Genomic DNA, 25,662 nt, shown 5'->3' on the forward strand with positions numbered 1-25,662 from the left:
TTGGTGTAACATCAACTTCTACCCAGTTAAATGAAGTACATAAGCTTATGAAAATATAAATCATGAACTGCAAGCGTTTAAAATATATTATAGGCGAAAAAAAACAACTCATAATAGAAAGATAACTACACCAAATTATTTTTTTTATTATGAATCATTATTATTTTTCCGTAAAGCTGCATGCGGATTATATATGCATAGCCGTCATTAATTTTGAATGCACAGGCGAGACGGAAAGTAACTGGTTAAAGCACCTCCTACGAACTACTGCCCTGCTCTTGTCTGTTCGATTAGTCGAAATTTATTGTCACACTTATAGCGCATCCACGACCCAAATGTGTGGAGAGAGCTTTTGGTTTTTAACTGTAGGGAATGGAAGAGAAAGCGTGAGTTATCGGATTCACAGTCTGAGCATGCTAATCACTATACATATATCTAAAAATAAAGTGGACATTAAGAACATGGAAACATTTCAGTCACAGAATTGTCAACAACGTAAGAACGGTGAAGTTAAAAGGAGAAGCACACTTTTCTTTTATCTTTAATAGTTGATTTCAGACCCTAAGATTCATAACAAATCGTCATTATAAGTTAAATTAGCAAGAGAAACATAATGCGTAGTATTAATTACAGAACAAAGAAAATCATTTTTACATGGGCATAAATGTAATTGGTTTGGTTGTTGATATACCCAAAGCTACACAATAACTTATCTGTGCTCTGCCCACTACGGATATCGAAACCTGAGTTTTTCCATTGTAATCCTACATAATTACCATTGAGACAGTAGGAACTTATAAATATATTATCAAACGAAAATATAGGCTTTGCTACGATTAATACGATCTGACAATTTATAAGGTTGCTGATGTTATCAAATTACTAATTTAACACTTCTTTCGTAAAAATAAAAACTGTTATAATTGCTTATTTTATGTATTAATTTAAAACAAACCAAAAAAGCACGTCCATATCAAATACAATGCTCTTAAAAGTTTAAGGATTTATTAATATACTAAAATAATACATAGTAAAATAAAGCTCATACTTGTTAATAAGTTTACACTAAAAGCTAAATCTCAGCTCTGTAACAGATTTACCGTTATACGTTTATTTTAATACCTACATTTGTTTCAGTATATTTTTTTATGCATATGAAGTATATTGTTAGATGTGTATTGCGTAGGTCTCGCCTGTTCCCGAAATGTGAAGAAAATTCTTGAGAGTAAAAATCAATAATATTGTTTTACAAAAATGATAGTGTGTTTTTGAACATTTTTGAAACTTCGAGAGTATCAAGAGACAGTTATTATTAATTGTGAGATACAATCAGTATACAATAAGCCTTGGAAGTTGTAATTGTGATTAACACTTACTAACGGGAAAAGTACAAAATTTGACCAGGGACCTTTAGAGATTTCGAACATTAAAACCCGTTTTAACTTCAGTGAATTGACTTCGGACGTTAGTATTTCTACTAGAATATTAATACTCCTATGAAAAGACGTTTCTAGTCCTGATTTCTCCAAGCCCGTTTCCCTGGCTGTGGTTTCGCTAGATAGTAGATAGGGACAGTGGGAATCTCGTTACTCCATTCATTAATGGATTTAAATGGCAATTTCATTTAAATACAAAATTATTAGCCTAATATTAATAACCATTCAAGTTGCTCTGGGGCCTATTAGGCCCCATTTTTCGTAGGAGTGTTAAATATCTTCGTCGGTAAAACTTAGCTTATAAGCGGCGTGAGGCCAACCGAGCTATCTAGCTCAAGCGAGGTGTAACAGCAACAATTCAGAGTTAATTTGTTCGATGTGAGCTTGGATCGTCGATAAAATATTCAGTTCTAGTTCAGCCATAAGATTCATTATTGTCTGTAAATCTGTAAAAGTGTTCCATATAAATCATTATTTGTATTAACTCTTTGTAATAAAAAATAAAATTACCGTTATTGTAAATTGTATTGTTGTTTGTATATTGAAATATATTTATGTTAAGAAAGAAAATTGTGTGTATCAATCTTGTTGACAAATATCATAAATTCGATACATATTGACATTCAATTAACTTCTAAATTAAAATCGTAATACGTAATATACGTATCATAATAAATCGGAGACTCGTCCAAAATTAATTACAATACGTAACAGCGCTAAATAATTATTTAATAGAAAATTGAAACTCGCAATACTGGTTTGGTTTTTGAATTTCGCGTAAAGATACACGAGGGCTATCTGTGCTAGCCGTTCCTAATTTATCAGTGTAAGACTAGAGGGTAGGCAGTTAGTCATCACAACCCACCGCCATCTCTTGGGCTACTCTTTTACCAACGAATAGTTGGATTGATCATAACTTTATAACGCCAACACTGCTGAAAGAGCAAGTATATTTGGTGCGACGGGAATTCGATCCCGCAACGCTCAGATAAAAGTCGAGTGCCTTAACTACCTGGCCATGCCGGGTCTTCACAATACTTCATACATCACATTTATCTATAGTTACCTTTGTTATTATGTTACACGTATAGTCAAGTGTCTTTTAGCTAAATATATTTATATGTATACGAACCATGTGAAAATATGAATGGGATTGCAGCCCAAAATACTGTAAACACCAAGAGCACGTAATATTATGGATTTCGGGTATTGATGTTAAGCCCTTAACAACTAATAATCTACGATACTTTGGTTTTGAATAAGATTACTATACTGCTAAAACGATTATTCACTGCTGCTTGATAAACTAAATGATAATTTATTTGCGATTTTTTTTTTCTTTTCGCTGAAATTACATATTTTGAAGACGAAAAGAAAAACATAGATTATAGTTTTTAGTTTTCTGGTGTATTGTTTTCTAATAGCTCTTCATATCACAGTCTTTATTAATGCATATATTATATCAAAGTCAATTGTGATTACTTGGTTGCTCTACTTTCAAACAAGATTTGCAAAAAATAAAAAAATAAAAGGACACAATGATCCATTCACTGCAATTACGGTTGAAGGAAATGATGCAAAATTTTTCAATATTAATAGTTTGCTAAAGAAGTGATGGAACGTTTTTCAATATTAACAGTTTGTGAAAGAAATGATGCAAAGTTTTTCAGTGTTGATAGTTTGTGAAAGAAGTTTGACTTCATTTCAACTGGACATATTTTTTTTTAACGACAATTGTGTAAGGCATAAGTGCTAACCACTAGCAACTGAAAGAAGTAATATATATTATACGCGCACGTTTCCAAGTGCAGAATGAAACCGCCTTTGCTTTCTGAATGCTTGTATCTGTTTTACACATCTCTTTTAACACATCTCTTTTAACACATGTCAAATATGTTTTTCCTAGATATGACTTATTAATGTCTTTATGGATTTCCGCGGAGCTCATCCACTAACGCAACTGAGCTCTAGTGAACACTTGATAATTCTTCCTGTGCAACGATAGCAGAATATTAAATATTTATATGAACTCATTTAGCGTTTGCTATGGTAACAGCAAGGAATAAAATTTAAAGAACATAACGTCTTAGCAATAATTCATTGTAAAGTTGACATTAAAGTAAAACAAAAAGGGGGAAGAAAAGAGGGTTGGGCCTAAACTGATTTTTTTTTTTGAATTTCGCACAATTTTGTTTGTTTGTTTTGGAATTTCGCACAAAGCTACTAGAGGGCTATCTGTGCTAGCCGTCCCTAATTTAGTGGTGTAAGACTAGAGGGAAGGCATCTAATCGTCACCACCCACCGCCATCTCTTGGGCTACTCTTTTACCAACGAATAGTGGGATTGACCGTTACATTATAATGTCCCCACGGCTGAAAGGGCGAGCATGTTTGGCGCGACGGGGATGCGAACCCGCGACCCTCAGATTACGAGTCCAACGCCTTAACCCACGTGGCCATGCCAGACCTAAACTGGTATGAAAGAAACGATCTTTTGATATTTATTATTTCATTGTGTTAGCATTTTTTTCCTGTTTGGCAACCTTTAATTGTCTCTTCTTTTAACAGCATATCTAACTCGTTTGTAAGAAAGCAAAAATTGGTGGTAGACAATGCCGTGATTTATTAGTGTCCAGAAAGAGACGTTATTTGTTTTCAGCGAAAAGCTGCACAATAGGATCTCTGCTTTCTGTATTCCGAGGGGAACCTAACGACAAATTTTAGCGTTTAAGTCCGTAAACTTACCCTTGATCCACTATCGGATAGGGACATTAGAAAAATCTAGTGAAAGTACAAAATCATTGTTGCAATTTGTGATACAAACTTCATATACTTTTAAACAACATAAAATGAAACACGGTCAAGAATTTTTTTCTGAATTTCTTAAGCTGTCTGAGCTCTCTTATTATATGACATTAGTTACTAGAATACAAGAACTTAAATTTGAAAAAAAGTTATTTTAATTTTTCAAAATAAACACAACAGTAAAGAAAAAAAAATCCAATCACAATTGGGGCAATCAGCAAACACGGTCTTGAATTAATAGTTTATTATATTTTACATTAATATATTACAATGTTTACTTTCCATTGAAGGTTGTCTTACCCTATTCGTTGCTCTGCAGTTAGCTCCATTTTCTACTAACATTTGAACCGCCCCCTTGTGGCCGAACCAGGCAGCTAGCAGAAGTGGTCTCATGCCATACTAAAAGAAAACGTTATGTGTTCGAGTAAAATAGGCTCATATTTAAAGTTCGAACATGTTAAATATTACTAAGTTGAACATTAATTAACTACTGACCTTGTCGGCAGATTCAATATCACATTTGACCACAATAAGCATAGCCAGAATGTCCAAGTGACCACGAGAAGCTGCCCAATGGACAGGTGCTCTGTCCATCTGAAAATAAATTGTATTGTACTCTGTTTTAAAGACTATTACTGACAGAAAAATAAATAAAAATGTAGCACAAATTTAGCTTAGTTGTGACATCATAATGAATTATCAAAAATACTTAGCATAAATTCGACTTAGCTCTGATTCCATAATTGATTGTCAAAACTATTTAGTAGAAGTCTGACACAGCTTTGATTACATAGTAAATTATCGCTACATTTTATGCATTTCACTGTAAAATAAAGAATCTCTAGAATCAAGCTAGGCATAATGTTATTTCTTAAAGTATGACTATTAGACATACCAACAACATTAGAGTTTTATATTAAGGTAATTTAATATAATACATTATACCAGGTACTGCTTGTTGTATCATTAAGCATGGATATGAGTAACATCACAGTTTATCAAGTAACTCTTCCATAAAAATTTATTTTGAGCAAACACTTTAAAATTTACTATATGCATAACAGTAAAGAACTGGAAAGCGTTTTTCTTTGTAAAAATGGATGGACAATCGTGATAAGGAAAATGTACTTATAGATTATTCTCGTGCGTGTATATCGAGAAAATAATTAACATTGGATGCATTACAAATAACACTATGTAACACAAATTTTGTTCCTGGATAGTATGTGTTATTTCTTAATTGCTTATGTTATAAAAGTACAAAAAATGGCCATTATTCCCTTAAAACTTTGCTTTTGTGACCTGGATAATGAAATTTAGAAAATTAACCTATTTTCTATGTAAAAAGGGGCAAATTTGCAGATTTTCATTTACAAAAGGTCTGGATAAAACAACATATGAATCAAGATTTATATGTATTTACACAAAAGTTATATGTATTTACACAAAAGTTATACAAAAATGAACAAAAATGTTTAGAAGTGAGTAGTTTCTCGAGATTTGCAACTGTAATGTAAATCACTTTCACGTATCAGTCCCCAAATATAGTCTCCCATCATGTTTTCTTTATACGCTCCTTCGTAGCGGCGTTCAAAGTCCAGTATATCTTGGTGGAAGCGCTCGTCTTGCTTTTCTGAGTATGATCCCATGTTCTCCTTGAAGTTACCAAGTTGAGCGTCAAGAATATGGACTTTCAGAGACATCCTGCAGCCCATTTCGAATATGGACTTTCAGGGACATCCTGCAGCCCATTTCGAATATGGACTTTCAGAGACATTCTGCAGCCCATTTCGAATATGGACTTTCAGAGACATCCTGCAGCCCATTTCGAATATGGACTTTCAGGGACATCCTGCAGCCCATTTCGAATATGGACTTTCAGGGACATCCTGCAGCCCATTTCGCCCTAGTTCTTTACCAGAGCTCCAATCAGTTCCATATAATTTTCGACCTTGTGATTGCCCAAAAAGTCCCGAATCACTGCGCGAAAGTTGCTCCAAGCTTTTTTTCCCTTCATAATGAGCTTCTTAGGGAATTCTATGCACTCCAGGATCTTCTTTATTTGTGGTCCAACGAAGACACTAGCTTTGATCTTTGCCTCACTCAGTTTAGGGAAGAAGTCTCGAAGGTACTTGAAGACTGCAGACTCCTTATCAAGAGCTGTGACAAATTGTTTCATAAGATCCAATTTCATGTGCACTGGTGGGAAAAACACCTTCTGGAGGTCCACTAGTGGCTCACACTTGACATTGTACCTCCCCACAGAGAACTCGATCCGTTGTGGCCAGTGCTTCCTGTTGTAGTGTGCTGTGGTGTCTCTGCTGTCCAAAAGGCAAAGATAATAGGGAAACTTGGTAAAGCCTCCTTGGAGATCCATCAGGAATGCCACCATTTTGTAGTCTCTGATAACCTCCCAGCCACACTCATAATACTTCAAGGGTTGTAGCACGGTCTTGACGCTGTTGTATTCCTCTTTGAGGTGCATCGAATGAGCCAGGGTAAGAGACGGATACTTATTACCGTTATGGAGCAGCACAGTTTTAAGGCTCCTACAACATTCTAGAAAGTTCTTGAAAATTCTTGTAACTCCGAAAAAATTCTCTATCAGCTACTCAGCACTGAATATAGCTGGAATGTTCTAGAAAATGGGTAAATTTAAAAATTTCATTACCCAGGTCACAGAAGCAAAATTTGAAGAAAAAATAGGTCTTTTCCATTTACTTTAGGCGTAAGCAATTGGGAAATAACACTTTGTGCCCAGGAACAATAAAAAGTACAAATTTTGTTACATGATGTAATATGTTACTTTGAGTTAACAAAATTCTGTGAATAAAAAAACCTTTTCGATAATATCAATATAATAAAACCAAACTGGCATGACACGTTACAGCAATTTTTGATAACAATTAAATAACGTTTTACATATGGCAAAGAAGAACGCGTAACCATCAACTTTGGTTTTTCTCAATTTACAACAATGGATAATTGTGACAGTCAAATGAATATCGCATGGAAACGATAACTAGTAAAGCAAATTCACACCACAAGAGACATTGAAAACTTAAAAACAAAACAAAACTGATTGGTTGAATATCGCTGAAGTATTTAACAAACAACAGTTGACTTTCTCTCTCCCCTTTATCTAATTACTTCTTTAACCTGAAGAAGAACAACACATTCAAAATGATCTCCATGAATTATTTATTTTGGTAACTATAAGCACTCCCTATTTGCTTGTACTATCTCTAAGTCATCATTACAGTTATGGTACTAAAAACAAAACAGTGGTACGTTAAGAAACTGCTGTTCTTAAATATGTAAATAAAATAATTATTGAAAGAAAAATGAGAAGAAATAAGTTAGTTGTTACATAGCCCTTCTATAAAAAAACTTCAACATTTCACTCACTCACAATACTTGCTTAACTAAACATGTATGTCGGTTAATTCAGACCACACAAGTAAAAAGTCTATTTAGATTTCACAATCTATAAACATAAGCAGTAATTCTGTAAGTAGCTGTAAGGGGAATACTAAGGTATCCTACTTACGTGACTTCTACTGTTTACATCAACTTTAGCGTTGATAAGTTTTTTCGCAGTAGGAACATCATTTTTGATGGCAGCTTCATGTAGCAACAGCTCCTGTTTTATTTCTGTACAGATTGAGTATAAACCATTTTCAGTAACTTCAATTACTCAAAGAACAGAACACAAAACTAATATATTTTACTTATAGTTAGTGACGCATTTGTCACAATCTAGTTAATCACGAATAGCAAAAGTATTCATTATATTTATTTATTAAAATAATAATCAATACAAACCGTTGTTTAATGGCGTATTTTATCTAGATAACAAATAAAACAGTCTAAATAATTTTGTTTTTAAAACTTTATGATATTTGTTTATAAAATCATGCAAAACAGCTGCATGCTTACATCCTGACATGAAAAAAATAACAATTTAGTATATGTAAATTTCACATAAACTACGTCTAATATTCGTACAACACACGTTTGTGAACCACAGAGGGCACGATTTAGTCACGTGGATAAAACTATGTACAGAGGGAGGATCTATGATTAGGCTTACGCACAGTTGTTTGATAATTTTATAACATTTATCTTTTTTATGGTCATTTCTGTTTTTGTTAAGTTCCTGCGACTTGCTTTGGCATGTACAGCCAACTATTATATTTTCGCTTCCAAATGGATTGTTTAAATATCCAGTGTTGACTCACACACAAAATAAATAACAGATTGTTAACTTTTGAAGGTGATGTAAAACTATAAATAACTAAGTTGTAATAACTCATTTTTCGTATTACTTTGAGGTGACTCGAAGATATATTAAATTAGATAATTTCTATAGATTAAAACTATTTTAATCCGCTTTAGTAAGATAAATTTAGGAGGGCGGCGCTAATAAGAGACTTGCAAAGGTTTAACCTCCCCAGATAATCAGATCCTCACAGAACGTTATTTCAATCAACTCAAAAATATTATATGATGCATGTGGAAAAAGAGCAAAAGAGACAGTGTATATGTGTTCATATGTAACCATTCGTAACTTCAGCTACTTCTCACAGGGAGAGTAACTGTTTGTTTTGAATTTCGCGCAAAGCTACACGAGGGCTATCTGCGGTAGCCATCCATAATTTAGCAGTGTAAGACTAGTAACTCACACTTGACATTGTACCTCCCCACAGAGAACTCGATCCGTTGTGGCCAGTGCTTCCTGTTGTAGTGTGCTGCGGTGTCCTTGTTGTCCCAAAGGCAAAGATAACAGGGAAACTTGGTAAAGCCTCCTTGTAGATCCATCAGTCATCACTACCCACCGCCAGTTCTTGGATTTCTCTTTTACCAATAAATAGTGGGGTTGACCATCATATTATAACGCTCCATGACTGAAAGGGCGACCAAGTTTGATACGACGGAAATTCAAACCCGCGTACCTCGGATTACGAATCGAGTGCCTTAAACACCTAGCCATGCCGGACCAACTTGTAAAGTTTCCACATAACTATCGACTGGCTTTATTTCACACGCTCACACAAAAATGCTAAAAGAGTCACTTACGTGATATGTATTCTCCTACGCACGGCAGTTTTCGTAACTAATAGTTCGTCGAAAACAAACAAAAAAAATTACAACAATCAACCAAATGACTGAATGACTCAATAATAAGTCCACAATTTCCAATGTAACCATTTCACTAAACACTAACTTTTTACTGTAGCGTAACTCTTTATTTTTGTATTATGCAACTCGTTTGTTAAACTTTCAACAACAAAAAAAATCCAAACATCCAGTTACGCAAAATGTGACATCAGAACTCCCACAGGCTAACATTAATATAAACAAAAACGTAGACTTACAATAATATTTGTGTGTGTGTGTTTTTCTAATAGCAAAGCCACATTGGACTGTCTGCTGAGCCCACGGAGGGTAATCGAACCCCTGATTTTAGCGTGGGGATTCCGTAGATTTACCGCTGTACTAGCGTGGTTCGATATTTTTAACACTGACTAAAAGGTAATAAAGAAATAGAAAAAAAAGAAAATAAAAACGATCATGACACACGAGTCTGACTTGGAAAAAAAAACGAGGTCTTCTGTATTCGTACATCGTGTACAGCGGTGGTACCTTTTCAGTCTGACTTCAATGTTTATCTCTTATTCCTTATAGCATAGACGTACGTAAACAGCCAGGGTTGTTTATTATAATATCTATATCCTCTACGTTCACCTTTTTCGCGATTTTTTTCTTTTATTATTTAATGTGAAAAGAGATTTCGCGAAGCATACTGGTCTACTTCCTAAGAATGAAAACAAGGCTTTCTAACTCTCCATTGTCTATACATGATTCAAATTAAAAACGGAGTATTTACGCTGAAGCCACCTGTTTTCATTCTTCTCTTCCTTCCAAATTGAATTAACTTTTTTCTCATGGTTTGTTGTTACAACAACAGGTATACTTTAAACAGCTTGAATTCTCTCTGCTTTCGTTTTGGAAATAGAAACGTTTTATTTTTTCTTTTCGAAGCTCGAGATGCGTTCTCTTATTTATTGTGTTTTACACTAACGACAAAAAAATACATTGGTGTTATGAACGGATTTTTTTCGAAAAATACGTGCAAAACTAGCATTATAGGCTAAGGAGATACTCACCGGTCCGTCATGGCCAGGTGGGTTAAGGCGTTCGACTCGTAATCCGAGGGTCGCGAGTTCGAGTCTCCGTGAGACCAAACATGATCGCCCTTCCAAAAGTGAAAGCATTATAATGTGTCGGTTAATCCCACTATTTGTTTGTGTGTTTGAGTTTTTTCATAGCAAACCCACATCGGGCTATGTGCTGAGTCCACCGAGGGAAAATAGAGTCCCTGATTTTTACGTCTACGTTGTAAATCCGTAGACTTACCGTTGTGCCAGTAGGGGACCACTGTTCTTTGATAGCAGAGTAGCCTAAGAGTTGGAGGTGGGTGTGATGACTAGCTGCCTTCTCTCTAGTCTTACACTGCTAAATTAGGGACGGCTAGCGCAGATAGCCCTCGTGTAGTTTTGCGCGAAATTCAAAACAAACCAAACAAACCTTTACAAGTTTAACCGTAGAACTTGTAGCAGAGAAAATAAAATGATTTCGCTGTTATCGAGTGGAATAGATTTTGTTTGTTTGTTTTGGAATTTCGCACAAAGCTACTCGAGGGCTATCTGTGCTAGCCGTCCCTAATTTAGCAGTGTAAGACTAGAGGGAAGGCAGCTGGTCATCACCACCTACCGCCAATTCTTGGGCTACTCTTTTACCAACGAATATTAGGATTGACCGTCACATTATACGCCCCCACGGCTGGGAGGGCGAGCATGTTTAGCGCGACGCGGGCGCGAACCCGCGCCCCTCGGATTACGAGTCGCACGTCTTACGCGCTTGACCATGCCAGGCCGAATAGATTTTGTTTTGTTCTTTCTCCTAAATAATCCAAAAAGAATCTTAGTCTATTGGTCAACATAGGCTGTCCAATCCATTAAACTAAACTAAAATTATTAAAAACACTCTCAAAGCCAGCTCTTAACATTCATATATTTATCAAGTCTTCTTTCCTTAAAGTCATTTAAATCTACTGCCTCCATCCTGAAGGCAACCCATTCCAAAGACCAACTACTCTGTTAGAAAATAAAAGTGTTTCAGTTGAAGATGACTCTTATCCAGTCAAAACTTATATTTGTAACCCCTATTCTTACTATTCTCACCATTAAGTAAGAAAAAGATGACTATGACGTCATCATAACAGTCCTAAATCAGTTCCTCTATAACTGTTCTTTTTTTAAGAGAAAATAATTTCAAAGATTTTAATCTCTCCTCATGTGAAAATCCCTCCATCCCAAGCACCATTCTGGCAACCCTCCTTTGAACTCTTTCCACCAGTCCAATGTCCCTTCTAACGTAAGGGTCCCAAGACTGAATAAAATATTTCAAATTGGCCTAACCAATGACCTAAGCACTTAACTTATAACCTATTGAGGCTTGTATTTAGTATTTCTGTGAATACAATAGAAAATTCTATTTACTCTGCTACTGGCACTGGCTTAAGATACTGATTAGCCATTACACCAAGATCTCTTTCTTCCGTAACACTGTTAAGGTTATTCCTATTAAAATTATAGTTATAATTCAAATTATGATAACTCACCTACATTATCTTGCATTTAAAACCTGTCTGCCATGTATTGACCCAATTCACTAAATGGTCTAAATATTTGAGTAAAGCAGCATATTCCTTCTCGCAACCAGCAACACAAGGCCTTTATATCTTAAGCAAACTTGAGTAGTTTATTGACCATTAGTCTATGTTACTGGTGTAAATCATAAAGATTAAAGGTCCTGAAACCGAGCTCTGATGTGACGTTAATGTAGTTTGACTAAGAACTACATTTATAACAACTCTCTGCTTTCTTCCATCCAATCACTTTTCGGTTTAATTAATCACTTTGTCTTCATATCTACAGAGGTTTTTCTTTTACAAACTTTTTATGTGGCACTTTGTCCAATGTTTTCTGAAAACCTAGATACACAAAATCTACACTCTTACTCTCATCTGCATAACGACAGCCTTTTAAAAATTTTGTAAAGGAAGATTTTCCCTCATTGAAATCATGTTGACTATTCATTAAAATTCTGTTCTTTGTTAAATAACTTTGCAGAGTATATTTTGTGAGACTTTCAAAACCTTTTTCCCAGAACTGATGTAAGACTAATATACCCATAATTGCTGGACCAATTTTATCACCTTCTTTAAAAATATTAGTAACATTATTCAATTTCTAGTCCTTTGGAACCTTTCCTCTATTCAAGGACTTATAAAAAATAGTAAGAAGTGGGTCACATACCCAGTCCTTAACCTCTTTCAACACCGTTAGGGAAATATTATGTGACGCACGAACCTTATCAATATTTAAACTTCTAACTTTGTTTTAACTAGCTCGCAATTAATGTAATAGTCTTATCAGTTTTGTCTCCATCTATCAAATGTTCAGGGTGAGGAATAGAATTTGTTTTTTGAATTTCGCACAAAGTTACTCGAGGGCTATCCCTAATTTAGCAGTGTAAGACTAGAGAAAAGGCATCTATTCATCACCACCCACCGCCACATTTTGGGCTACTCTTTTACCAACGAATAGTGGGATTGACTGTAACATTATAACGCTCCCACGGCTGAAAGGGCGAGTATGTTTGACGCGACGGGGATGCGACCCTCAGATTACGAGTCGCACGCCTTAACACGCTTGGCCATATCGGGCCCGGAATAGTATTTAAATTTTAATTAATTAAAATTGAAGACAAAGCAGAAGTTATTAACACGGCCATCTCATAACTATCAGATACGAGCTTCCCTTTATAGTCCCTCAAAGATCCTACTCCCATCATAACATTTTGTTTATCATTAACGTATTTAAAGAATTCGTTACTGTTAATTTTTTACATTTTCAGCAAACCTTTTTACATGGATTATTTGCGACGTTCTAATTTCCTGTTTGACCAACTCTCTTAATCTTCTAAACCTCCCGTAATATTAGTACATTTAAATTTGCGATGCTTTTCTTTAATTTTATCTCTTACATCTTTTGTGAGCCAATCTTGTCTTGTTATTGCACTCACCCTTTTCTTTCTATAAAGAATAGGTTTATCTTGAACATTGAGAAAAATGTTAGAAACCTATCTACATTTGCTCAATGTCTCCAAATAACTCAGCTGTTTGATTCATAACAGCTAATTCTTATTGCGTTCCTTCAAAATTTGTATTTTTTGAAATTTTCAATCAAAATATCATAACTAGTGATTTCCATATACAACAAAACATCAAATCTAATACATCAATAATCACTTCTACCTTGGTGTTCTCTAACGTCTACCCTCTCAACTATTTCTCTATTATAAGTTAACAATAAATCTAAAATAGCACTGTTCCTAGTGGATTCCTCGATCAACGGGTGAATAAAACCATCCTAAGCAGGTTTCAAAAAACCTTTCTCTCTCATGGTTTGGCTTTGACGTTTCCCAATCCTTATGCCTAAAATTAAAATCACCTAAAATTATGATTTCATTAACAGTTGAAATCTTAATTGCATATAAAGTTTCTCATTAATTTCATCAGTTTTATCTGGTGTTCTTTAACAATTTCTCACTAAAATCCTTTTTCCTTTACATCTGTTAGCAGAAACCGAAGTAGATTCATTCTTTGACCTGAAGACGAAAGGCGGAAGACTTTCGAAACGTCGTCCTCTACACTTGTGTCTCCACAATAGGCAGTTGCCGTCCATTCTACAAAGTTTCATCATGAGTACTCTGCCAAAACGATCTATCAAAGAATACATGACCCTTCCGATTTTCAAATCGTGGTTTTCTTAAATTCGAGGAATGTAATAATTTCACTCAATGTATTAATTTTGTTAAATTAATCGTTCATTGGAGGAGAACTATACAGAAGTTTAGGTCTTCGTTTGACTTTTTTAAAACCTAATGCATGTACATTTAATTTCTTTATATTTTTCTCATAACAGTTCTACCATTAATCATTCACACACCAATTCATAGAAATTCGAATAACAAATTACATTTGCTAAGTATCAGTAGTATTTGCAATAGGCGTTGTAAGCAAGATGTGTGTGAAGGTGGTGGTATAGGATCAAACAGTAAGAAAATCAAGCTTTCCAGAAGTGCTGAAGGTAACAAGGAATTAGAGTGTTAAGGAAGGTTTTCAAAACGTCGTCCTCCACACTTATGTCTTCACAGCAGGCAGTTACCGTCCATTCTACAAAGTTTGAACAGATTCATTCTACTTGCTCTTATTTTTCATATTACCAACTTCAACAGGATGTATTTCACACTTTACATATAAGGTCACTCTTCCCTTTCCTTTAATACTCTATCACTATAAAACAATCTTAACCCTGTAAATTTGCCATCAAAATAATCTACATTAAACCACGTTTCAGGTTTTCTCATTATATCACAATAATATAAACCATCACAACACTATTAATTCATCACTATCCATCCTATTTGCCTAGGATTTAAATATATTTTGATACATTCCTTTTCAAACGCCTAACAGTTTAAACATCTAACGTACAATATTCCTTTTCCCGACACCCCTGCTGGGACAGCTGTAATTCTACGGATTAAGAGTTCGATTTCTATTGGCAAACACAGCAGACAGTCAGATATGGCTTTGCTATGAAAATAAAACACACACACCATACACTCTTTCTCGGAAGAACCAAAATCATCTTCATACAACAACTGTTTATAAGTCATTAATTATAATATTACAGCATGATCAGGAGGTTTAGTCACTCGACTCATAATCTGAGGGTCACGGGTTCGAATCCCCGTCACATCGAACATGTTCGCCATTCCAGCCGTGGAAGCGTTATAAAGTCACGGTCAAGCCCACTCTTCGTTGGTCATATAGTAGCCCAAGAGTTGGCGGTGGGTGATATTGACTAGATACCCTCTATCTTGTCTTACACTGCTAAATTAGGAACGGCTAGTGTAAATAGCCCTCGTGAAGCTTTGCGCTAAGTTAAAAAAACAAACAACACTACTTTCTTCCAATGTTAAACAGTTTATCCTGATTAAATCACACTTCCATGATTGCTCGTTGAGGAAAATAATCATTTTCAACCAAACATCACTTTCTATTAACAAATTAACTGCTTTCAGCTTTCGAACATTTTCACTTACACTACGAAATCTTTGTTTAATCAATAACTCACAACGGATCACTTCTCCAAAACGTTGTAATAATATCCAACTCAGATGAAAATAAAATCTCAGGAAACTTGTTTAATTTTATCAAAATTATAAATGAATTTTTATAGGGTCAGTTAGCTACCATTTATATTCTCAGAATATAGTAAAGACGTGTTTCATTTACTAATGTTGGCCTGGCATGGCCAAGCGTGTTAAGGCGTGCGACTCATAATCTGAGTGTCGTGGGTTCGCATCCCCGTCGCGCCAAACATGCTCGCCCTTTCAGCCGTGGGGACGTTATAATGTGACAATAAATCCCACTATTCGTTGGTAGCCCAAGAGTTGGCGGTGGGTGGTGATGACTAGCTGCCTTCCCTCTAGTCTTACACTGCTAAATTATGGACGGCTAGCGCAGATAGCCCTCGAGTAGCTTTGCGCGAAATTAAACAAACAAACAATTTACTAATGCGCATTACAAAAAATATATTTCTTCCTTCATAGGGTTTTAAATATGTCACAAATAAGCGCTCCGATGTGCGAGTATTTCTAAAAAAACGTAAATAAATAAATGAAAAATAATCCGCTAGAGATACAGTGACTAACTAATACTTAACAGTTGTTTTGTTTCCTTTCCATCTTTAACTCGCTGATTAACAAGAACACCAGATAGACTAGATGCTTCAACTGACTATTAAAAAAGTTTTAAGATACAACTATCAGTAAGGTTTCATGTTTATTCATCATCAAGTACAACAGGCTTTCTTTGCTGTGTCAATCGGAGGGATCACCTTAGAATTTTAGCGTCATAAACCCTCCTGCACGTTTGTGCCATCGAAGATCCCACAAAATAAGTTTATTCACACTTTCTTAACTGACGTATTTCTCATTACAATTTATTGTTGTCATTCTATTTATTTCTTATTTGTTTCTTAGATCTAACAAATAGTCGGTTCATAGAGCTAGGCAGGTGGTTAAGGCACTCGACTCGTAATTTGAGGATCGCGGGTTCGAATCCACGTCACACGAAATATACTCGCTCTTTCAGCAGTGTGGGCGTTATAAAGTTACGGGCAATCCCACTATTCGTTGGTAAAAGAGTAGCCCAAGAGTTGGCTGTGGGTGGTGATGACTATCTGCCTTACCTTTAGTCTTACACTGCTAAATTAGGGATGGCTAGCGCAGATAACCCTCGTGTATGTTTGTGCGAAATTCAAAACAAAAAACAGTCACAGACTTTCCAAAGGGCAAAAGATTTTTGTGCTGAAGGTGTTGCGGAATGGGTGCTACAATATATGTTTAAATCACGAAGGAAAAGTACCTTGAAAACTTGTTTAAGAAAGGAGAGTCCCTTTTAAAATAACTTAAAACTTATACATTCAAGTTATATATATATATATATATATTTTCTTTTTGTAGTTTGAATAACAACACACCACATTTTATACTGAACATCTGACTGGCTCATTAATCGGGTAACTTGCTTATGGCTCAATCTTTTCGTAGTTCAAGGCTATAATTCATCAGTTTTTTGAAACCATATTTTGTTTGTATAGAACTATAATAAAAACTTTTGATTATTGCAAATGAACGTAAATAAAAGATTACTTGTGAAAGCTATGCACCATTTATAAATACAACCTATTTCTATGTTTAGTAAACTATTTCATAACGGCGTTTCGCATGCATTCTTCTGTAGAAACTTAGAATCCAGGTAACAAATGAAAGCCTCTGAAAATCACAGATGTGCTTGAATTCAGGATGAAATCTAAACACCAAAGCATCTTTCAATTGTCCTTTTCTGTACCTTTTATGAATTAAACCGAGTTGTTCTGTTACAAACAGCCTGTAAGAGGATAACCGTGTATCTTATTATTCTATAGTCGGCGAGAAATAAAGACAAGAGACGGGTTATATTATCCTATGCATATCTTGAGAAACGTTCAACATTTTTGCTAATAAGGCTCAACCTAATAAATGTCGTGTTATTCTATGTGTATGTGTGTGTGTGTTTACGGGAAAGAGAGCTCGTTGGCTTTCTCGCTAACCGAGATACTTAATTCAAAAGATATAAAAGACACTAATTTTAATTGAGCCTTCGTTTATCAAAACGATTACATTACGAACCCTGTAACACTTAATGTGTCGTTGCAAGCAGCGTACCAGTTTATAATCAAAACGATTTAGTCTCTTATGAGAAGGATAATTCAAATGTTGTTATTGTAGGCATAACATATTAAGCACTTCCTGTCTTCTATAGCTTAAAATAGTTTTCATAATTTTTCACATCTACACATTTTTAGCCGATTGTGTAGTTTTGAAAGTTAGAACGCTGATCAAATAATATAGTCTTATTTTTCTCTAACAACTTATTGTTCCGAGTTATTTCCTTTATAATTTGTATGGGAAAAATAACTATGTATTGTAACATTATGTAAAGATGGACAGTGTAAATTTCCAATAGTAGGTCGTATGACACTTTATTTTGCTACTGTAATGACAGTCACTGACATGGGTTAAGCATGCGCACTAAGTTATAGAATTTTGGATATTATGCTATGCCCTTTTATCTGGAATAGTCTTTCAAAAGCCTTTTTTTTTTTTTTTGCGAAGCGCTGTAACATCGTAAAGTGGACTCGTTAATCTTTGTTTATTTTTATTAATGAACATATTTCCCTCTTTACTTTTACGTTGTTTGTTCTTTTTCTTCAAACTCAGCCAGAGTAAGAGTATTCAAATTCAACTCCTTGAGACACATCCTGGCATTCCTCCAGTTATTGCGACACTGCTCTTACCTGTGAGGTAATTAGAGCAAAATACTTTTTATTCAATAGATGAGTGGATAATCAAAATAAACGTTCAGTACAAACTGCATCCATGTCTCTCTTTGATATCTTCGTAGTAAGAGAATAAAGTTACACTGATGATAAAATATTTTACTAATTACTGGTCAGTGTGGAACTGCGTTGTTTTGAAACTTTGGCTAATGAAATGATCTGTTTTATATCAAAATACACACCATTAATATCTGGCATATTTCAAAACAATGTGCCAGTTTTATAACTAAGAGGATTCAAGAAATCATACCAAAAATGCTATCGAACTCCATAAGGTAGGATCTAATTACCGTGAATATTTAACTAATTTTGTCAGTTTCAGCGTAAATCAACTTATTCGTGTGTTAACTGATGTATTCAGGTGCAGATAATATTTGATTGTAAGCTTTGTACGTGATAGTGTTAATCGAGCTACGAACTATTGCATTTATATGTTCTTTCAGTTAAGCCGTGTGGGCATTACCAGTATTGATCGAGAACGAGCCATGAAAGCACGTAGAAGTGTTTCCGTCAACCTGTAGTATATAAATGTTTTCGTGCTGAGTTCCTACGTCATTCAAGAACAACGAACGGAATCTCTTTGCGATTAAATCTTAAATTAAGCCATTGAGATTCGTTACTCAGCTTGAAGCTTTATAAGTTGGGAAGATTTAAACGTTTAATTACATTCTTCTGCTTACACGTAAAGGTTGCCGATCTATGAAGCGGCAACAGAAGTGGCTCGTAAGAAGTGCGCCAATATTGGGATTTTAACTTAAGGATGTTAGACGGAGACCTTTCGAATAAAAAAATAATTATCTAGTTTATTTTTACCCACCTTTAGATGACTGACTGAGTTGAAGAGACAAAACATCCACTTCTACAGCCTGGTCAGAAGAAAATGATGGCCGATCAGATCTTTTTGCGCGTGGACTTTCCATAGCGTGGCAGAGCGTGCTCTACAGACGCGTGTGGTGTCGTCTGCTGCTCGCGCCTCAAACGATCGATGATGGTTCTACCACTAAAGAACAAGCGAGGGTTCATGGCAAACAGAGAGACGAGGCGGTTTCTCGTTCAGTGAAAAACGATATTAGTAAACCTATTTTACACTTAAACTAATAATAAATTAATAGTGGAAAACCTGAGATGAAAGCTTAAAAGCACAAGAAAAAAACAAGACAATATTGTGTTTTTAGTAAGAAAATTACTTTTACTGTGTTAACTACAAAAAAATGAAAAATTCAGAGCCAAATATAAATGAATAAAAACAAACAAAAGACATAATATATATACACAGGGTGACATCTATTTTAGGGATGGCCAAACTTGCTTAACGTAAGAGCCACATACAATAAACTTCAGATATTTGAGAGCCACAGGACATGAACAAATATTACACACACGTTTTTATTGTTACGTGTACATTTTGTTATATAAATGTTATATAAATATTAAGAAATACGTGTACGTAATAATATTTATTCATATATGTAGTTTTTAAACTGTTAATTTGTATTAGTTTCAATAATCACAAAGTACACATATATATATACCAAATGTTTTCAAAATCCTGGGTAATTGTTGTTTTAACTATACTGAGCGTATTTTATATGGTAATAAATTACGGAAACATCTAAGAAAAATATGCAAATTTGCATGTCATTAATATTAAATGAGATTGCCAAAAATAAAAATAAAAGAGGTATAAAACAGATATTTTAAGGATGTTTATTAGTCTTAGTGAACATCTGATCAAAACATGGAGGAAAATACGTAAAACAATAACATTAGAGATATTTTAATCAGATACCACCTTACAAAATTTTAGGCTTATCATAATATTCTTCTGACACACACAAACATTGATACAATTATCAGGATATTTACTGCTAGTAGAGGTCTTGTGAGTTTCCATTTTGTTTGTGAGTCGTTGAAATTCCGGCTGATAGTTTGTCAAGACTGTACGAATTAGTTCCGTAAGGTTTTGATTTGCAAGGATTGCACGATGCTTCGACTTCACAAACTTCATTACAGAGTTCAGGGATTCACAGCAGTATGTTGTTCTGAAAACTGAGATGAGTCGCACACTGGTTTTCTTCAGTTCAGGATATTTTATTTCTGGAACTTGCTTCCAGAACTCGGTTGTAGAATGGGATTTATGGATCATCTTTAGACCTAGGTACTCCTGTAGTTCTATTATTTTCATTTCTGTAACCAGATGTTCGAGAATTGAATAACCATCATTGATCACAATGAATGGATTTACAAGAAAGGCGAAGCAGAACTTCAGATTCTGCAAGTCCTCAAACCTGTCTAGGAAGTTATCAAGCAGTCCTTGTAATTTATCTTTGTATTTTTCCGGTTTGTGGTCTTTTATTTCAATATCAGGGAATGTAGTTACTCTTCTATTGAGAGTGGGAAAGTAGCTGAAGTTTTTTAACAATGTGTTCTCTTTGAAAATGTCCTATTTTATTCTGAATGCTAAAAATTGTCTGAGTAAGATCAGAAATAATCTTATCCTTTCCCTGGAGTGCCAAGTTGAGAGTTTGTAGATGATTCATTATATCAGTAAAGAACATTAGATCTTGCATCCATTCATCATTTCCCAGTAATAATAGGCTCCAACAGATCCACAAACCTATTTAACACATTTCTAGTTGACAGTCACCTCACAATGCAGTAGGAAGAGACATCACTGAGTTTATCTTCAGATTCCAGTTCTTCATTAAATTTCTGAACTGTCGGTGGGTCTTCCCATTTAAATGCATGAAATTGACAATTTCAAGAACAAATTTCATAACATCTTAATACTTGAAGTATCTGGCTGCCAGGTGTTCACAATGAACAATACAATGAACAGGGAGAAACTATGGAAAGCTGGGATCACTTTTCATAAGTGCAATTAATCCTGCATTTTTCCCCACCATTGCAGGTGCTCCTTCTGTTGCAACACTGACGAGTTTATCCAGTGGAATATCAGTATTTGTTAAGGTTTATCAAGCGCATTTTTAATTTCAACACCACGAGTTGTTTTTTTTAGTGCTATTAAGTCCAACATCTCTTCTTTCAAAGTTACATTAGAGAAAACATAATGAACAAATACCGCCAGTTGTGGGTTGTCTTGTATGTCTGTAGATTCGTCAAGTGCTAAGCTGGATGCAAGGGAGTTCTTTAAATCATTTTAAATTTTGCAGGCAACATCATCATTGATCTGGTAGATACGTCTCTCTGTAGTGCAGTGTGAAGCTGGCGTTTGTGTTATTAGTTGCTGAAGTTTTGTGTTATTTGGATCTAACACTGCAACAACTTCAGCTATATTCTTCTTAACAAATTCACCATCAGATTATGGACGTTTAGCACTGGCAATATTCCACGATATAGCAAAACATAATTACAAAGCTCAGCCAACATATTTCCGTGAGCCGCACATTATGTCAAAGAGCTGCAGTTTGGCCACCCTGATCTATTTGATGCATTACGTCTTAATAGTATGGTTTGGTATTGAATTTCGCGCGAAGCTACACGAGGGCTGTCTGAGCTACCGTCCCTAACTTAGTAGTGTAAGACTAGAAGGAAGGCAGCTAGTCATAACCACACACAGCCAACGAATAGTGGGATTGACCGTCACATATAACGCCCCACGGCTGAAAGGGAGAGCATGTTTGGTGTGATGGGGATTTGAAACCGCGACCCTCGGATTACGAGTCAAGCGCTCTAACCACCTGGCCGTACCGGGCCTATTAGTATGGACCTTTGTGAAATATGTGGTTATTTGAACATAAGAAAGAGAAGACGTGCGTTATATCACAGCTTAGATCTACGCCTTTTAGCTTAACTTTCACTGTTAGAGCATCGAGAAGCACGTGCACTAACGCCGAACATAGTCCGTGAAGAATGCACTTACAGACCTAATTGAATCGGTGAATTCAAAAGAGATCCAAGTCCAAGATATATGTTTTTGCAGGAAATCAACTTAATTGCACATCTTAAAGGGAGGCTATGCCAAATGATTCATACTTTACCCAGATATAGCATCAGTTCATAGCTTACAAATGCTATAATATGAAGCACTTCACTATTTTAATTTCAGAGGGTTGGCAAACTAAAGTCTCTGGACTTGGGCCCTTCTTGAATTAAACAGTAGTAAAATCTGAAGAGAATGGACATACCGCATATTTCTCAGCTGAGGATATCTTTATTTCTTATTCTGTCATATTTTAAACACTTCTTAAGATCAGTTTATATCCAAATTATTGTTCTGATACATGATAACTGCCAGTAAAATGAGTTTTTCATTCTGAAAGGGGACAGGTTATTAATGAGGTGCATCATTCCAATGGTATCTAATCTTCAAAGTCAGACTCATCTTCACCCCTAGTATCACAAACTGTTAACTTATTGAGGAACTGCTGAGACTCTGGTGAAAGATATTTTGCCAATTTTTGAACATCCTTTACTTTTGCTGCCTTTACACCAAAGTTGCCCACTGCAGAGTGGCTCCTCTGGGTATGTAACAACCCTGACTGAGGGCTTTAGATGGCGGAATCTGATTATGACCTAAGCAGACATATTTTCGGAAACCTCTATGTCATTTCTGAAATCTGCACTGAATCTGAACACCTTGTATTTGCTGACTGTGTACTTCTCTCCATCCTTTCTGACTGACTTTTTATAAAATTGACCAAGGTGGGATTTGAAATCAAGCATATCATTCTTCGCCTTCAGCACGTAATCTTTTTTGCTTGTTTCTGGCCCATTCTTATTCATTACGCTTTCCTTTCGGCCTAATCTCTTCATCACTTGAATCAAACTCATGCTGCATGGGCGCTGCCATCTTGGATGACTAGTGCTGCCACCTAAAACATTAAGCTAAATCCATGCAACAGAGGCCCAAGTCCTGGAATTGGGTCCCTCTTGCACTCAATGCATTTTAAATGCTGTGAGTAGTCAATACATTATTGTGAACTTGAGACCTTTATGCACACAATCAGATAGCTTGTCTCTTAAAGATCATTAAACATATAATATCTCAATTGTGAAAATTTGTGGACTTGGGCCCCTTTTGTATTCACCGATTCAATTGTTATTGCATTGATGACCTCATTGTTTCTTAAGTCCAGAAGTTAGACCCTCTCCTGAAATACTTCCGTGTACCAATTATTTTACATAAGAATTAAGGTTTATTTATTTCAGAATTTCGTATGAAATTACGCAAGGTCTATCTACGCATAGCTATCCCTAATTTTTGAACTGATAGATTAGGTAGCAATATAGAATGAGAGAGATGACATTACAGAATATTGACATAATATTACGCTCTCTTATTTACAGTAAGTTCTTTAAAAGTCTGCTCAGACTGTGGGATTTAGCCATCACTCTCATAGTACATCACCGCCCACAAAGCGCAGAGCGCGTTTATGTGGGTGGAGGTTGTCGCAAAGTGTTTGTATTTTGTATAGCGTTAGAAGAACACGTAAGCACTTGAATCAGATACGGCTGGGTCATTTGTAGCAAGAGCACACCAAATTGAAATGTACACACAAGCTTTTGGCTTTAATTTTGTCCCGCATTGAAACTTTTGAGCATGTTAAGAGTTTTTAAAATAATCAAAACTAAATACTTTCCGACCATACTTTCGATTTCACCCTCCTACAGGTTATCCTCACGCACTGCGCAGTCACTGGAATGACCAAACTAACTGAGTTAATTGTACCTACTGTAATTACAATCTATGTCTTTCAATATTTCTTAATTTTACCACTAAACACCCAAGTGTCATTTAGTTCCAACACCTCTTCATATTAAAGCCCCTTAAAAAGTTCGATTTCTCAAAGAATATTTAATAATTTTATTTTTATTGTCACACTGTAAGACAGCACCGTTCCATTTAAAAAAAATTGCACGTTGATTTAAAAATACCGTTTTTTGTGTTATGCATGTTTATATTCAATTTGTGCAATCCTAATTCCTATCTAGCGTTGAAGTGGTGTTTTGATGACCAAATTATCGAAGTAAAATTGCACTAGGCCTAATATAAGGTAAGGAGAACGCATTGGTACATTGAATTTCATGTAAACTGTTCGAGAAATATTCGCGCTATCTGTCCCTAATATTAAAGTAATAGACTAGATGGGGAGAAGTGTATTTAATATCACCCACTGCTAATTTTTTGTCAGAGAGAGTAGTGAACGCAAACGAACTTGGCAGGGGTTTAGATTGGAGAGAGAGAGAAGTCTCAAGAATTCTCTCTCCAACTGGGGTGGTCAGGAACGTTGTGGTTCCTCTTCGTCCCCTCACATGAAAGATTATTGAACTTTACATGGAAGTTTGTCTTTATTTTGTTTTAGTTTCTTTAAGGTGAAGAAGTGAGGTAGGGGATATGAAAATGACGCGACAGAAGGGAGACCTAGACGAGGGCGGCATAAAGGAAGTAAGAGAGGCCAGAGCCTGTGGTCAGAATAACCTGACGGCTGGCGATTACTAAACATTGACTTTAGATGGACTTAAAACTGACTTAAATGGCTGTTTTCAGGACTAGGCAAGAATGTCAACTGCTAGCTGAGGTCTTGTACAACAGGTAGGAACTTCAAGTTGAACTTTCGTACACACCTGATGCCCAGTGATGATAGAGAAAAACGTGAGCTTGGTGGTGAATCAACTGGCTGTTCTTCTTCAGTGAATTGTTCTTCATCGGTCTGGGATTCTTTGTTTCTTGTAATTTTCATTTGTTTCATCTGAGTGTTTGTGGTCTGTTTCTCTGTTTGAGAAATTTATCTGTTTATCCCACGCCTCGATAGTTGTCATGTGAATGGTCTGAGTAGTGAAATTTGACCACTTCTCTTATAATGCGTACATGGTTACGCCCTCAAAGTGCAAAGAGCTATTTGTTTTGTTACTTTGTAGTGATGTGATACGAATAACAGAATCTTAGAGTCACAATGTCGCACATTAAACACGGAACTTCGCTTGGCCCACTGAGAAAGTTACAGTGATTTCAGGCAGTGTTTGACTCTGTACGAGTGGCTGATTCAGAATTAATATTTAGTGTTTGGCCTTTCACTTTCAGATACCTTTTAGCACTTTGTTTCAAAATGTTCGAGCAAACTCACACAAAAATTAGAGACCAAAGGAAAGATAAATTGTCAACAACATTCACCGCCCAACTCTTATGTGGTTAATTAGTAAAATTTGTCCATCACTCATATAAAGTACCCACGACCGAGAGATACGGAACTGGTTTTTGCGGCAACAGAGCGTGAGCCATGAATTTTTCGATTCACAGTTTGGGCACGTTAACCCGAAGGCTACGCCTAACCCGCTAGCATTTATATATTAAGTGTCCCCGTACTGTAAGATTGT

The 25,662-nt window shown here is 35.6% G+C and overlaps 1 protein-coding gene across 2 annotated transcripts in view; it reads right to left on the reverse strand.

Moving 5' to 3' along the window:
- Nucleotides 1–19,342, reverse strand: part of LOC143238979 (uncharacterized) — a 52,930-nt gene extending 33,588 nt beyond the window's left edge. The window contains exons 1-4 of one of the 2 annotated variants that reach the window (XM_076479668.1): nt 19,142–19,342; nt 7,791–7,894; nt 4,736–4,834; nt 4,541–4,639 (exon numbers count right to left, since the gene is read on the reverse strand). In XM_076479668.1, the coding sequence (XP_076335783.1) occupies nt 4,541–4,639; nt 4,736–4,834; nt 7,791–7,894; nt 19,142–19,244 (405 nt within the window). In that variant the 5' untranslated portion in view covers nt 19,245–19,342. The remainder of the gene's footprint in view (nt 1–4,540; nt 4,640–4,735; nt 4,835–7,790; nt 7,895–19,141) is intronic. The other variant, XM_076479667.1, reaches the window with a different exon arrangement.
- Between the last annotated feature and the right edge of the window lie 6,320 nt (nt 19,343–25,662).

The sequence above is a fragment of the Tachypleus tridentatus genome, chromosome 13 (genome assembly GCF_004210375.1).
Source record: "Tachypleus tridentatus isolate NWPU-2018 chromosome 13, ASM421037v1, whole genome shotgun sequence".
In the NCBI taxonomy this organism is placed as follows: domain Eukaryota; kingdom Metazoa; phylum Arthropoda; class Merostomata; order Xiphosura; family Limulidae; genus Tachypleus; species Tachypleus tridentatus.